Genomic DNA, 16,218 nt, shown 5'->3' on the forward strand with positions numbered 1-16,218 from the left:
TTGTTTCCATTCTTGTTATTTGTTTTCAGAGTAGATACAAAGACTCTGACCTTGCAGTCAGTGCGTTAATTCTCTTCATCTTGATCAATGGTATGCTATCACTTTCAGAGCAGCTCACAGTAATGCTGGACAAATCATACTGTAGGCTGTAGCTGAAACCCAGACTTCGGTTGACAAAAGTGGCATCTAACTGTTTCTAAACTGTTTTTCCTATCTTCAAACTTTCTATCACTTCTTTGCATCTCATCAAGTAACACAGCAAGTATAACTTGCCTCTGAATACATTTCTCTGACAGAGCTTTTTGCATATTGTTGACAGATTATAATTGTTTTGTATCATCAGAATTCTTACAAATGTCATTTCTAGTCCCCGGCTTGAGACCATCTGGATTTCCTGGGAGTAACATGGTACATAGAATTTTTAAAACAGTCGTGCAGAATGCAAGCAATCAATTGTTATTGTTAAGAGTGCTGAAACTTGATGCCTTCTATCAAGCTTCTTCATTTGGGAAATTTTATGTCTCTGAAATACATTTTTAATGTTAGCAAGTTGTAACTTTCATTAATAATCAGAGAAAGTATATTAATTTCAACATCCAAATGTTCAGCAATTAATAGTGATAATGAAACTCACAATACAGTTGAAATAAACATAAGTTTTTTCCTATTGTTTTTTTTTGTAAATACAGTGCAAAATTGGTTTTCGGACTAAATCAAAATGATTACAACTAGGTAAAATTAGTAGTAGTATATTAAATTAAGAAACACATCATAATAAAGCTGGTGTTTTTCCTTTTGTATATGATAGAATATTTTCAATCATAAAGATTAAAATATTTGTTAAAGTGTGCAGTTTTCTCAATATTTTCTTGACATTAAATTGTTTCAGTACAAGGTTCAGTATGAGATGCTTGAAAATGCATACTGTAAATTTATTAAGGGGGGTTTGAATGTAACTTCACATCAGAACATTGTATAACATGTTTGATTAGCAGCAACGTAAACTGCTGCTCTCTTATATGAGATACCTTCATCATGTGTATCATATATCCAAGTTGATGTGATCCAAGTTCTTAGACTTAGAAAGCATACACTGTATAGTTTGGATAAGCAACTAAACGGAACCACCAGACTGAAGATAAGAGTCTTCATCATTCCCAGTATCTCAGCAAACAGTTGACTGTTGAATTCTGCATCCTTTGATTAGTATAGACCTTTACCAATGCTCTGAAGTGGCTAGCTATTCACGATTAATTAGTATATCAGTAATAATTTCAATGTACATAATGGCCACTAAATATGCGTCTGAGCCACCTTTTTTTTTTATAAGTAATGGATTACCACCAGGATGATTATTGTGGTTAGTTTGATGGAGGGCTCTGACAGTGTCCATGGTTATTATCTGTAAAAAAGAACCTATAGCTCACTGATGGAGGTTTCCCAAATGTGAAAGCCTTATTCTCTGAAATGTACAGGAATTATATTTATAGAAGATAAGCAAAATTATGCATTCATTAGAATTTATATATGGTATATGTATGTTTCATTTCACAATATCACAACTACAGTTACAACAGAAACTGTTCGTACCCCTGCATCATGAGTAGTTTTTCCTTATAACTTAAAAAGTATCACGATTAGGATAATGAGAGTAGAGTATATTATACATATCATACTAACACACATCTATATAAATTGTGATGTAAATTGAACAACAAATAAACTGTTTACAAACAAATAACCAAACATAGGAGGGGCAGAAAGTGTTCATGCATCCACTTTAATGGTCAGTTGTGCAGCCTTTTAGGTGAAGTACTTCATGCAATCTCTCCTCATAGCCCTCCATGATCGTTTGACAGTACTTGACTGGTATTTTCTTCTATTCTTCTTTACAGAAGGTCTCCAACTCTTGGAAGTTTTTCGGGTGACGCTGATGAATCCTGGTCTTCAACTCATACCAAACGTTTTCAATTGGGTTGAGATTGGGTGACTGCGATGGCCACTCCAGAATGCTTATATGGTTCCTCTGCAACCAGGATTGCGCATATTTCAATGTATGTTTAGGGTCATTGTCGTGCTGGAAGATCCAACAACGCCCAAGCTGCAAGTTCCGAGCATCATTCTTGATATAAGTGCCTAATATATGAACCTACTCTTCGTTTTTCATGATTTCATTGATGCAGTGAAGGCTGCCTACATCAGAAGAGCTGAAGGAACCCCATAGCATGATTGAGCCACCTCCGTGTTTAACTGTAGGCACGGTGTTCTTTGGAAGATTTCATTCCCTCTCCTTACGGAAAATATGGCAAACATCATTGTGGCCGAAAAGCTTGATTTCAGGCTTGTCAGACCAAAGAATACTCTTTCAATGGGTAAAAGGTTTATTTACATGCTTTCTTGCATACCTCAATCGTGCTTCTAAATGAACAGGCTTTAAATATGGGGTTCTACAAGGACGGCATGTTTTGAACACAGAAGAGCGTAACATGTTCGTAACTTTAGAGGTGCTTACTTCAACCCCAGTTTCCCTTACCAGTTTCTGTATGTCATTACGTATTAAATGAGGGTTCCTACTAACTTATCTGAGAACCTTCCTCTTGGTTCTCTCTGGAATTTTGGTGGGGCGTCTGGAACGAGGGAAGTTAGCAGTTGATCCTGTAAGCTTAAACTTGGCAATTATGCTTTGAACAGTAGATTTTGGCACATTAAGTTGTGTAGTAATACTGGAAAGAGACACACGAGACTTGTATTTTACAATAATTTGGTTTTTTAAATGACTGGACAGTTGTTTCCTCTTCACCATGATGACCAAGCAGATAATGACAGAGACGTCGCTAAATTGCCGGATGTACAGTTTTTGCTGGCTAAATTCCAATAATTATGAACTCAGTGTCTAGTTTTGGAATGGCATAACGTAGTTTATTTGCCAAACTAAACAAAAGTTTTACGGGAATATCAGTTTTTTCGCATGTTCTGAACTGTACAAACACTTTCTGCTCCTCCTATTTTTGGTTATTTATAAACAGTTTATTTGTTGTTTAATTTACATAAAAATTTATGTAGATTTGTGTTAGTATAATATTGATAATATGTTTTACTTCTATTAGCCAAGTCATGATACTTTTTAAGTTATGTGCAAAAAACACTCGGGACACAGGGGTACGAACACTTTCTGTTGTAACTGTAATATTTCAAATACTTTTTCTTTTATTGTTTTAGTAATTGTTATGGAATGAAGACATTAATTACTTTCTTTATGTAGTGATTTATATATAAAGTAAATGGTATTATTTCTGAAAAAGCAAACTAGAAGAATATTAATACATCTTTTTAAATGCTTCCTCAAATTGTGTAGCATTTACAGTGATATTATTCTGTTTGTGTAACTGAATTTCTGTTAGTTTCATTTAAAACCATTAGATCCCATTTAATATTTTTACTATCAATTGCCAAAGTAAGTCATACAACTTAGCTAAATTTGCTTAAAATCTGGAGTTAGATTTTTAAAGATAATAAATCCCAATCCACTGACAGTTAAGTTTACTTGAAATCATTAATACTTCCCTCCTAACCTTTTTTACTGGTTAATTTATTTGAAGTCAGTAGGTACTCTGAATTTCCTTTTTTTAAGCAGTTGGCTTTGTTTCAAGCCAGTTAATTCCATCCAACTTAACAGTGGACTTCATATGACACTAGTTGATCATGGTAGACAAATCCAGCTGAGGCCTAAATGAAATTTGACAATTTCAAAAATTCATTTTTAAGTAATTTTTTTTATTCAATAATGAAATGTTACAGAAATTATCAGATGCAGATATTTGTTATATGTTTTCCCAATACACTATAAATATATCCAGGGTACAACAGCTTATGTTGCACAGCAAGCTTGGATTCAGAATGCTACACTTAAACAGAATATACTGTTTCTAAAAGAAATGAATAACAGTACATACCAAAGGATTATCAATGCTTGCTCACTGATCCCAGATTTGTCTGTACTTCCTGCTGGTGATCTTACAGAAATCGGAGAGAAGGTAAGTCGTTCGAAACAGTACAAATATTTAAATATATTTTGAGTAATAACTAGATTTGTGTTTTAAAGACACTAAGATAGACATTTGAAAATGAAAACATATGCTTGCATGAAATGTTTCCGTAATACAGGGAATGTTTTACATTTTATATTCTAACTTAATTTTCTAAGAACAGCTTTTCTTGAATTAATGTGTGAGTATATAAAATATATAAATGCTAACAGCAGTTAAGGTACCCAAGTTGAAGCAATGTTAAAATATGTATATACAAACTATATTATTATAATTTTAAAAAATAAGTTGATTGTATATATTTGTTTTGAAAATATTAATAGTTTGTAGGAATGCTTTGTCACTCTATAATTTAGAATTCAGGTTTTACTTTTTAACTTTATAACATATTCAGTGCCATTAGTTAAAAAAATCTGCTTGTTTTGTTTTAAAACAAAGTAATTTGGATTATATAAAATAAGTATGACTTATTTGTATTCATCACACTTGTATGTTTCTAATGGTGTTTGTATGTTTACTTGTTCTCATGTTAATAGTTCATCAAACATATTATGTATGGATTAGTGTTGCCTGTTTGCCATTCTTACTCTAAGCCAGAAATACCATACTTTCATACATTAATCTAAATTGTAATTCCATTTGAGAAGCCTAATTTACTTTTCTAGTTTAGTGAGATCTTTTGACTTGTAGGTTTTTTACTCCTAATATAAACACACATTATTTTTATTATTTTTTTAGAGAAGTGTTAAAAATAAGAGACATGGCAGCTCAAAATGGTACAGTTGATTTTTATTTTCAGATTCATTGTGTTTCTACTAGTTATAGTTATCTCACTGCTTTCTTTTATTCCATTTCTGCTCAAACCAGTGTATTGTACAGGGAGCTGGCTAAGTGATTGGACTAAAACCTATGCCCTTACGCCTAAAAAGTGCCTTTTTTTCTCCTGCCATAAAAATTGTCAACAATTACCAAAAGATACATTTAATTTCACACCTTTCTTGCTGGAAGTTATTAGGAAGAAAATAAAAATATTTTAGCTTTAAAATGAATGTAACACATTAATTTATAGAACTTGAGAGTAAAAAAAGTTATAATCTGTTGTTATGTGTTAGTACACAAGAATTTACTGTTTAGATGTAGACCATGAAAGTGGTTGTAAAACAAATTTTGTAGGAATAGAAGGGAACGTGTTTGCTTCTTAAAACCTTTTATCTTATGTGTACTAGAAGCAAGCCACAGTCCCCGTAGTCTCGTCTATCGTCTCTCCCAAAAAAACGCCTTAAGTTGCTTGAAAAGTGCTTTTTTTAAAGCTCTGTGCACATCACTAACTCACAGACATACTGAGGTTTGTGAAAGAACATAGAGTTAGTAATACCATAATAACTAGTGTGTGATAGGTGTATGTGTGACATAAGGGTACTCTTACTGTAAAAAACAAAATCTGCTAATGTTAGTTTTGTTTTATAAAACTAGTTTAATTATCTTTAAGTTAAATTTAAATAAATCATTTCTTATAACATCTAGTTCCTGCACTCTGTTTGATACAATCGAGATTAATTGAAAAAAGTGACAGGATTGGATTCATTAGGCATGGTGTCAAATTGTACACAAAACATTTTGAAGCTGTTTCGACTAGGAGGGTTTAAACATATGATAATTACATCCTATAGCCACAGAAGGAAGAAATTATAGGTTACATAGTATCATCCATGAGGAGGAGAAAGTAGTTGTATGTGGTTAATGAAAATAACTAGGAGACATATATTTATTTTACATTGCTTAAAAGAATAACTAAAATGTTATGGTATGAGTAAGTAGCCAGTTGAACCTTATTTTAAGGTAACTTGCCTTTTAATTTACATATCCAGGTAAGGTTCATAATTTTTCAGGTTCTGTAATTATATTAGATAGAGAGAAGTAGTTTATTTTGCTTATTTGCTAACAGTACACATGTATACCCCATAGGGAGTTAACCTGAGTGGAGGACAGAAACAGAGAGTTAGTTTGGCACGTGCTGTGTATCAAGACAAGGACATTTATCTGTTTGATGACCCTCTTAGTGCTGTTGACTCTCATGTAGCAAAACATATTTTTCAACATGTGATTGGACCTTATGGAATTCTTAAGGCAAAGGTAAGAGTATAGTTTGTCAAATATTGAACTAATGTTCGTGCACAGATTATAAGTGAAATGTGTAGAATGAGTTATACTTTATGTAGTGATAGAAACTTCTGTTGTCCGAGGTATAATAATTCACAGTTATGTTGTTGCGAAAACTGGTATACCATCTTTAATATTGTTTAATATTGTCAATGTAGAAATCCTTTCTTTTTTCTAGACCCGTGTTTTGGTTACCCATAATTTATCAGTACTTCCTGAAGTGGATTTTATTGTGGTTCTTAAAGATGGCCATGTGCTTGAGTCTGGGAGCCATACAGAACTGCTATCAAAAGGAGGTTCTTTTGCTGAGTTTGTTAAAGAACATGGTAATACACAAGATGACAACAGTTACTCCGACGAATGTGAACATGAATCCTTAATAAGGTACAGAAATGTATATTTTATCTTGTTTAATTATTTGTTTGTTGATCAGTTTTTATTTTATATGTTAAACAAAAAAACTGCTTAATGCTTCTAGGATGTTTTAGTATGCTTTGTTTTATGTCTTACATAAAGCCTCTTCTGCTAGCCACTCAGTGAATTTTCCTTTACATTCTTGAATTAATAATTAAATGTTGTCTCACCAAAGGTAATTAATTTTAATATTTTGCGATACTTACTCTTTTGAGCATTTGAACATAATGTTTTTTTAGAAACATATGTTGTTCTTGTTTGTTATTAATATTTATTCTTTTTTCCTTATTAAAAGAAAATATTTGTTTTACTCTTTTTGGAATTCATCCTTTTCATAAGAGAAAAAAAAAATGAAGTTCTTGAAGTAGGGTGGGATGCCATCCCACTTATTTTCCAGTGAGCTTGAAATCAATAGATGATGAATATGTATCTATGGTAGCAAGGAACAGAGGAGGTGAACTGTTTTTCTCCTTAAAATATTGGGTTGGAATGAAGCATGAGTGAGATAAAGTAGTTCCCAGATAAAATGATGAATCTTTTTTCCATGAACTGAATCAGTGTGATTGAGATTGTAGCTTTACATTTCCATGGTACAACTCTCTACAGTATACAAGATTTATTACTTTATTGCCCTTTGAACTGTATGTAACTGATAATCCCATCATACAAGTTATAAATTACTTGGCAGATGTATATCTCATGACTTTACTGTATGGAAGTATGGGATGTGAACTGCTTATAAGTATACATTGTGAAGAATTTCTGCTATTATTTTTCATTATGGTATGGAATCTAACCTTATCAAACATAATAAGTTTCTGATTATTACGTTTTAGTTACATTCATAAAAAATAATTAAATAGTATCTATGAAAAACAAGAAATATAGTTCTCAGCCTAAAATATTTTAAACATTGTCCTGTTTCCTCTTTTCCCCCACTTCAAGCACTGCCTGAAAGTATTAATGGAAACAAATAAGGTTGCTATAAGATTTACTGAATTATTACTTTTGCCTGTTTCCTGTTCTTTGTAGATTTCAAGTTTTTGTTTGATACATGGTTGTTTTTTCATACTTGTACACAATATATTGTGAAGTTGTTAAAACATTCTTACTTTTCATTTGACTCTTAGTAACAATTTGTAATTACTCACGCTGCAGTTTTCTTTTTGTAACAAAAGTATCTTGTTTCACAAGATAAAGAATCTTCCAATATAGTACATTATCTCCACCCATTTAGGTAGCTATTCTCATTCAGTGCTGCCCTTTACGTAAAAAAACATTTTTTACACATGATAAAAGTATTCTATCTCCCCTACATTGGAAATGGACTGATGCAACTTTTCATGCCAAAACAATCCACATACTCCCATAATGCATGTGACTCCCTCTATTCAAATCTACTGAAATATCACTTCTCATTTCACACTTCTCATGTTCAGATATTTTTTTTCTTTTGGTTCTCTTCATGTGAATCACGATATTCATAATTTTATTTCTGAAGTGGGATTTATTCATTTGTAATTTTTTCTTTACATTTAAGATATCTTGTCATTTAACTTTATTTCCCAGTATTTTTTCTCACACTTGTATATTTTATATCAAATACATTTACTTGATTTACATATCTCTGCAGTGAATTCTGAGGATCATGCTCCAACTTGAGGGGTTATACATATAGTACTATTTTGATTACAGACGTGAGTGAGAGACTCGTCATTGGATTTCTCTACTATTATCCATCTTGAGATTGATCATTATATGAGTAAAGTCCGGAACTTGCCTCATTGATCCTCCTGATCAAGCTGAACCTGTTCAGGTCTGTGATGATATGATAGCCTTTTTACATCATCAGGTTAGGTTTTGCCGTATTTTTCCTTACCCCTCCCCTGTAGAAGCTGGGTCACAATGCAAACTTGTCTCAGGCATGTTTGCTGCCTCTTTCGTTTTAGGATTTCTGTATTTTTTCTTTGGTGATGTCTTTTCGATCATGTATCTGAGACTATGGGAGTTTGTGCATAATTTGTGTTTTGGCACCTGATCCTTTCCTCTTTAGTTGGATGTTTGTCATAGTTGGAGTCACAACATACCCTATTATTTTCCTGTTCTAGTCCTTATCTACACATCTCTGTCCCCCTTAAAGGAGTTAATCATCTCATTATTTTAATAAGTGTTAGTAGGTAAGTCTCCAACTGTACCAGAGACTAACCAGAGTATTCTGGTCCAAAGAGAGGTTGACTGTGTTATATTGTTACTCTTTGGCAATCTTTCACTACTATTCCATGGGTTCTTCTGGTTTCGTCAGAGAGACTTGTCCAACAAGTTTTACCCTAATTCCTTTGTTTCTGAAACCATTTTCTTTACCCATGACTTGAGATTTTGCCACCAGCCTGCATCTATCTGAGGAGGTACAAAAGATTCTGTCTTTACAGGCCATTGCTCCTGTTCATCAACTTTATTCAGGCTTTTATTCCATCTTTTTGTTGTCTTTATAACAAACTGGAGACTGGTTGCCTGAACTAGGTTTGTCCCACCTCAATCTAATTTTCAATCTGCCATCTTTTTACCTTGCAATTGTTTTTCATTTTTATGTGGACTCTGTCTCCAGGTTTATAAATGACAAAGAGGAATGTTGCTAAGGTTTATGTGCATATCCTGATATTTCATCACTCACAACCCTTTATTTACTTTATTCTTCTCTGTTTTGCACATTGCCCTTTACACTTGCATTGGCCCTGTATGTTTTGTTGTGTGTTCAGAGCATTTATTCATCACTTAAATGCTCTTGGGTTGTGCTTTCCTTTTTCTTTGGTTGACTGGCTACCACTTGTTCCAAACAAGTGTTACCTGCTACACTTATGAGCTGCTTCTGGAGGCAGCTATAGTGTCCTGTTAATCAACTTCAAGAAGTCCTCACTATGACCTATCCAGTATATTGTCCATTTGGGTGATTTTCTCTTTCTATACATATTTCAGTTGGGCCATCCCTTTTTCTCTTCTGCTTCATTCAGTTGGTTTTCAGTTTGATTACAGCTTGTGAAGTTCTCTTGCTTTTTGATTGTTTGGTGTCTTGCTTCATCCAATTTCCACATTTCTTGAATGCATCCTTTCAGGGATGTGTAGTTTGGTTTAATCAACTGGAAGATTCAAGGTATTTTGTCTGCAGACAAGAGGTCTTATACTATAATGTCCTGGAGCTCCTTGCTGTAAGTCGTGTTTTGGTTCACTTTCTCCACCTGACCAGAAGTTGTTTGATAATGATCCATTTCAACTTTTCTTTGGTCGTAGCTTATCTCAATCACCTGGGTGGCTCCCATTTTCCATCCTTTTTTATTTGTTTGTTGGATATTTTTTTGGTGCACACTCTATATTCCTATTATGTTCATGCATGCCATGTTCTGGGTGCTTTAATTCTTGTTGTGGATTGGATTCATATCCAGACAACATTTATCTGACAGAATGGTCTCTTAAACTTTTTGTTTTCCAGTGGTTTCAATCTCAGTAGGGTACTTCACCACAATTTGCTTTGGTTTTGGACTCTGGTTTCTCATCTTCTTGCTCTGGCATTGATGTTTTCAGCCAGGATTGGATCTGCACTTTTTGTATCCTCCAGTTTTCCTATGGGTAATTTTGTTCATTCTTGACATCCCATGTTTAGTCCTTCTGAAATCTCTTTACTGGGTGTCTCAGCTGTGGTTTTCATGGCTTCTCCAGGTCCAACTTCCTTCTCCATCCCTTCACCACTACCATCAGTTACTGGAATTTTATCTATATCTTCTTCTCCTCTGTTTTAACATCTGTTTTTCTTCTGGTTATTGGCAAGGTGATGTAGCTTTTCCTTATGGTTAGTCTATTTTCTTGCTTGTTTCATTCACTCTTCCTACATGAAAGTTTCTCAATGCAAATGGAATTTTTCTCTCATTGGTTTTTGGGTCCAGGGTTTTTCTCTGGTCAACCCACTGTTCTTAGTGAAAAGGATTTCTTAAACTGACATTTGAATCAGAGGTCTTATGTTTATCAAGTTATCATATTCATATGTGCCCCATTTGTGGGTTTGAGGATACTAGACTCCCTCTACTCATGGACTACATGGATTTTGGTTCCTGGTGCCCTGGGTTGTAGATTGTAGTTGACTTACCAATTGTATGATCCTCTTTCCCACCCCCAAACAAATGTTGATATCTGATGGCCCAGGTTTAGAGCTGTAGTTGACTTGCCTTTTATGATCCATTTCACCCTATCCACTCTATGCCTACGGGCACATCCTTTTCTTTGTACCCACTTGTATAATTTTTGGGACTGAATATCTTTCATAAATATTGCATAGTTTGGATCACTTTCTGGCCTTCATTTTCTCCCAGTTGGATGTGCTCCTCTTATTCCCACCCACATATATATATGACAATTTTCAACTGTGGGTGAAGATAACACATGGTTACCTACATCAGATCTTATAATCTGACTGTTTCACCTTAGGAAGTGCCCTCTGGATGCTTTTGCATGAGACACACATTGGGATCAGACGTTTCCAGTGAAGGGGGGAAACACAAGACTTGTGGCATGCATAAAAGATTTTGCATATAGAAGGTAGCACTGAATAAGAACAATTATTTATATGAAAGGAGGTAAGTTCCTATTGGAAATACATTTTCAGTGTAAAGAAATTATAACATTTGGTATTAATTCATAATAACTGCAAGATGTTATTTCTAGAATTGTTCATGATAGAATGTAAATATAAATATAAAAGAGTGTGATCTGAAATTATTTCTTCAGACATGGTAAAATTGGACTTAAAAACCATTTGCTTGATTTTTAATAATTTACATGAAAATTAATTTTTCTTGTGAGAATATCCTTTGTATGTTCATAACCTTTTAAAAACGTTTTCAAGAGAGAGAATTACACAATGTTTGTTTATTAAATATGGTTGATATTTTACATTTCTTTAGCACAGAAATAAGCAAACTCTCCAGAGAATCTTCAATTGAATCTGCATTCAGAAGCAGAAGTCACACATCAGGATCTTCTGCTGGTTCTGTTATTCGAGAGAGAAGTATAACATCAGAAGTTGGTCATACTGAAGTTCTTTCTGGTGGAGGATTAACACAGGATGAGAAAATGGAAGTTGGGAGGGTATATATTTACATATTTTTATAATTAATATATGGTGCTGTGAATTTACTTTATAGAAATAACCACAAGTAACAGTGCACAATAATGGGTGGTTTGTTCTGTGGATTTGTTGTTGAATGGGAGAATGAACCAAGTGGATGCCCTGTACACAGTTGTGAGTTCACAATAAAAGTTAGTTCTTACAAAAGAATAACTGTTTGGATTAATCATGTACAATGTAACGAGTGTAACTTTCACATTTATTTTGGCATTGTTGATGTGAAAATGAACTCATTTCTGATTATGTGAAAAAGTAAAGAAAAACAACAAAAAACAGCATAAGTTTAAAACTCACAGAATAGAAAAACATAAAGCTAACACAAAATGACTTATATTATTCCACCACTTTTTTAATTAAGTCCACAAATTATTGAAGCTGGTGACTGGATAGTAGTAATTGACTACAGTCAACTTATCATGAAGACTTTAAAATGAATGCTCTTGTGCCTTAACTACATAAGAAATACTTCACATGAGATACTTATGATAGAGAAGTTTCAGGAGTTTTTAACTGTGCACTTATAAATTTATTTTAGTGAATTTGTAATTGGTGAGCAGAGGCAACTGTTTCAAATAGATAATTTTTTTGGTGCATCTCTAAACAGGTAGGCCTGGTAGTTATGGGACTCAGTTTGCAATATGCAGGTTGTGAATTTGAATCCTGTCGCTAAAAATGCTCACTCTTCCATGCTGTTGTAGCATACAAGTTGATCTTATCATTTCTTGTTAAAGAGTGGCTTGAAAGTTGGTTGTGTGTAGAGTTGACTATCTTCTTTCCCTCTACTTTAGTCCCCCGCAGGTGCAGCGGTTAAGTCAACGGATTTACAATGCTAAAGTCAGGGGTTCAGTTCCCCTCAGTGGGCTCAGCAGATAATCTGATGTGGCTTTGCTATGAGAAAACACACACACACTCCATCTAGCTTAATAGTTCTAAAGTATTAGATGGCTAGCATGGATAACTGTTTAGTAGCTTTGTGTGAAATTCAACAGAAGAACTAAAAATCTGAACTGGCATGTCTTATTTTATTGTGTTTGGAACTTGTTTTTATTGTATTCTGTTTTATATCTGCTTATTGTAATGCATCTGGTAGGGAAAAATTGTTAATGAGAGTAATTGTGAATTTCGTCAGAATTATGAAAGTTAGTTTCTGCCAAACAGTAATAGTCAAGAAATGGTTATTATAATTACAAAATACATAATAATAGTAAGTTCTGTAAATAAACCATATTTGGAATAAATCAGTCAGTATAATGGGTCTGTTAAATATTTTAAATTTATGACAGACAGAATAGTTTAGATTTAATTAGAAAGGTTTCTAATTTTTGAAAAACAGTATTGATAACATTCCTGTCCCAGTGACAGTGTTGTTTAAGAATCATTTACGAACTTAGTGTTATAAGGTCAAATATCTGAATGGTTATCATTAGGAATATGGAGTCTCAAGAAATTTATGATAATTCCATGACTGTTAATTGGATTCATGTCTTAAAATATCTTTGATTTTACTGGTAGGATATGGATGTATACATATAGATTGAACTTAATTAATAATAACAATTTGCTTAATAACAAAGTTTTATACTTTACAAATTTGTTAATGTTTTGAGAAGGTTTCAGTTTACTTGAGTAAGAAGGCATATTTTGGTAATATAATAGTAGATCAACAACAGTTTATCAGGATAATGAAGTGATTTATTTATGATGGGACAAACTACACGTTTCAACAGAACAATGGTCTGTTTCCTTTCAGGTATGATCTGTAACAGATCACTGTTCTGTTGAAACATTTAATATCATAAATAAGTCACTTTATTATGCTCATAAATCATTGTTCTGATATGATGGGTTACCTGTGCTCACATAAATAGCTATTCTTCTTCAGTGCTACCCTCTATATGATGTTTTTTTAACCCATGTCGTAAGCCTTATGTCTTTCGAGAATTGGAAATGACTTACTTCGATGTGTTTCTCTTGCAAATCATCATATTATAATCCTCCACCAATGAGAGTGCCATACACTCTCATTAGGCATGTGATTTCCTCTATTTGATTCTGCCATACTATCATTTCTTGTTTGGCAATACTTGAGTTCTAATATTTAGTTTTCCATTTTTCAGGTGTTTCAGAAAAATATTTTCAGTATAGGAAAGTTATAACTCTATCTATATATTATTAAAGCATGAGTTTGTTTTTTTATGAAGTTACCTTTGTACTTTTAAAAGCTTTGATGGTGATTTAAATATAAATTGTGCAATAAAGGAATCTTAAGTTGAAATTTCCAACACAAAATAAATAGTTTGTTGTTAATATAAAATATATAGTATGGAGTACAATTTTTCACACTGTATGAACTTAATTAGTTCTGTTCTGCACAGTTTGCTTTCAGGATCTTTATTGTATAATACTTAGAATAGCTTTGATATATGTAATAATGTTTTTTGTATTTTAGAATGACCTGGAGATAACAAGTAAATGGTTTAAGATATTTGGAAGATGTTGTGTGATATTGATTAGTTTCTATTTTATGAATTCTGATGAATATATATGAAATGAAATATGTGTTAATGGCAAAAATATTTAATTGAGATCATAAGCAAGATAGTGCCTTCAGTGTTTAGTTTGTTTGGTGTATGACTGTAGAAAATATAAAATAGTTATATTTGTGTAAATGTTTGTTTAAAGAAATAAATAATTTTTACTTTGAAAGGTAAGATAGGTATGTGAAAACATCTATGTATGATTTGAACAGTTAATTAAGAGTCTTGCATATGTAGAAAGTAATAACAATGTTAATTAAATGGTTTACTAGCAGGTTAGTTGTGAACTCTATAGTAAAATCTGTATATGATTTGGAACATATGAATCTAAAGTTACCCATTCATTTCAATATACTGGTCAGAAACATTAACCAGTATATTGAAATGAATGTGTAACTTTCAATTGATAAATTATACATAAAGAATCGAACATACCTGAGAACTACATTTGATTATTTTTTCTTAATAGAACATTATCTGTTTCTTGACAGGTGAAGAATAAAGTCTACTTAAAGTACTTGAAAAGTTGGACTGTTTCCTTTGCTGTAATTACAGTATCTGCTTATATTTCCTCCTATTGTTTTGAGGTAAGTTATGCTGTTGTTGTTTTTTATTTAACATATCCAAGTTTGTGCATTAGTGTATCAGGTTTTAGTGTATGGCCCAGATTATTTACAGTAGGTATAAGATGTTTTTGATTTGTTGGCAATAATTTTAACAATAAACAAATGGCACAAAGTTCACTTGTTTTAAACTAGTTCATTGAACCAAGTCAAACATATCTACAAATATTTGTTACACTGTTGATTATCACAATTGTATTCAGAGCTTTAAGTAATTGTTTTTCATCAATGTACACACAGGTTGGTTCATTTACTCTAAAACACAATTTGATAAGATTAATTATTCATCCTCCTCTGTTATTACAATACAGTTTGTGATAATTTCACTTTAAAAATTGACACCATGTGCTCTCTGTAGCTAAACTCACAATCACACAGTTTTGAACTAACTAACTAAAACTATATTTTGTATGTGTCTAGAATGGTCCACATACTACGAAATATTATGATGCAATAATAATCAGTACAACAATGAAAAATTCATAGAAGTTTTTAATAACATGATGAGATAATACAAGAAGTACCAGTTCTCAAAAACTGAACTACATATTCACCAGAGAACAGAATGTAAAAAAACACATCAGTAAAAAACTTTTACAAGGCAAATAAATGTGCAGGTTATGAGTTTTAGCCTGTGCCACTTAGGTTGTTTGTTATCCTAAAGTTTTCAGTACATTTTAGATACATTACCTGCTACTAGGTAAAACCAGCAAAAGAACTTTACCAATTATCATTACATGAAACTATATTAAATAAATGCAGATATCAGCTCATTACATCTTAGTAGTATACGACACTCCTTTGTGAAACATAAAAAATCCTTAACCTTGAGTCTTAGAAATGTCAGATTTATTTAATTTTATAAAATCAATAAAAATCATTACAACAGAAAACTTTCAACAAAGGATAGAACTGTAAACTAAAGCAGTATGAGAAAGACTGTCTTTTATTATCTGCAAACATTTCAAAAATAGGTAACACGTTTTTGCCTTGCAATATCTTGAGACTTGTTTCAAGGGATGTCATGAAATTTATTATTTAAATATAAATTCAAAAGCCAAGTATCTTTGTATAATTAAATGTGGTGTATATATCTAAGTTTACTGTACTTGTAAGTGAACTGATATGTTTCAGAATACCATTTGTTGTTTTACAGTGCTTTAGTTATTCTACCATTTTCACTATGGCTCTACTCACAATCTATAGGCCACAGGCCCATATGTCATAGTTTAATATGCTCTCCCTTTCAACCATTGGGATGTTAT

The 16,218-nt window shown here is 32.6% G+C and overlaps 1 protein-coding gene across 5 annotated transcripts in view; it reads left to right on the top strand.

Annotated features, from left to right (window-relative positions):
* The window catches only part of LOC143240279 (multidrug resistance-associated protein 1-like), an 88,241-nt gene that overhangs the window by 43,898 nt on the left and 28,125 nt on the right, over positions 1-16,218 (top strand). For 4 of the 5 annotated variants that reach the window (XM_076482470.1, XM_076482472.1, XM_076482471.1 and 1 more), the window contains 5 exons: positions 3,858-4,034; positions 6,012-6,179; positions 6,385-6,590; positions 11,570-11,753; positions 14,822-14,917. In XM_076482470.1, coding sequence (XP_076338585.1) covers positions 3,858-4,034; positions 6,012-6,179; positions 6,385-6,590; positions 11,570-11,753; positions 14,822-14,917 — 831 coding nt within the window. The remainder of the gene's footprint in view (positions 1-3,857; positions 4,035-6,011; positions 6,180-6,384; positions 6,591-11,569; positions 11,754-14,821; positions 14,918-16,218) is intronic. The other variant, XM_076482473.1, reaches the window with a different exon arrangement.

Source organism: Tachypleus tridentatus, chromosome 13 (genome assembly GCF_004210375.1).
Source record: "Tachypleus tridentatus isolate NWPU-2018 chromosome 13, ASM421037v1, whole genome shotgun sequence".
In the NCBI taxonomy this organism is placed as follows: Eukaryota; Metazoa; Arthropoda; class Merostomata; order Xiphosura; family Limulidae; genus Tachypleus; species Tachypleus tridentatus.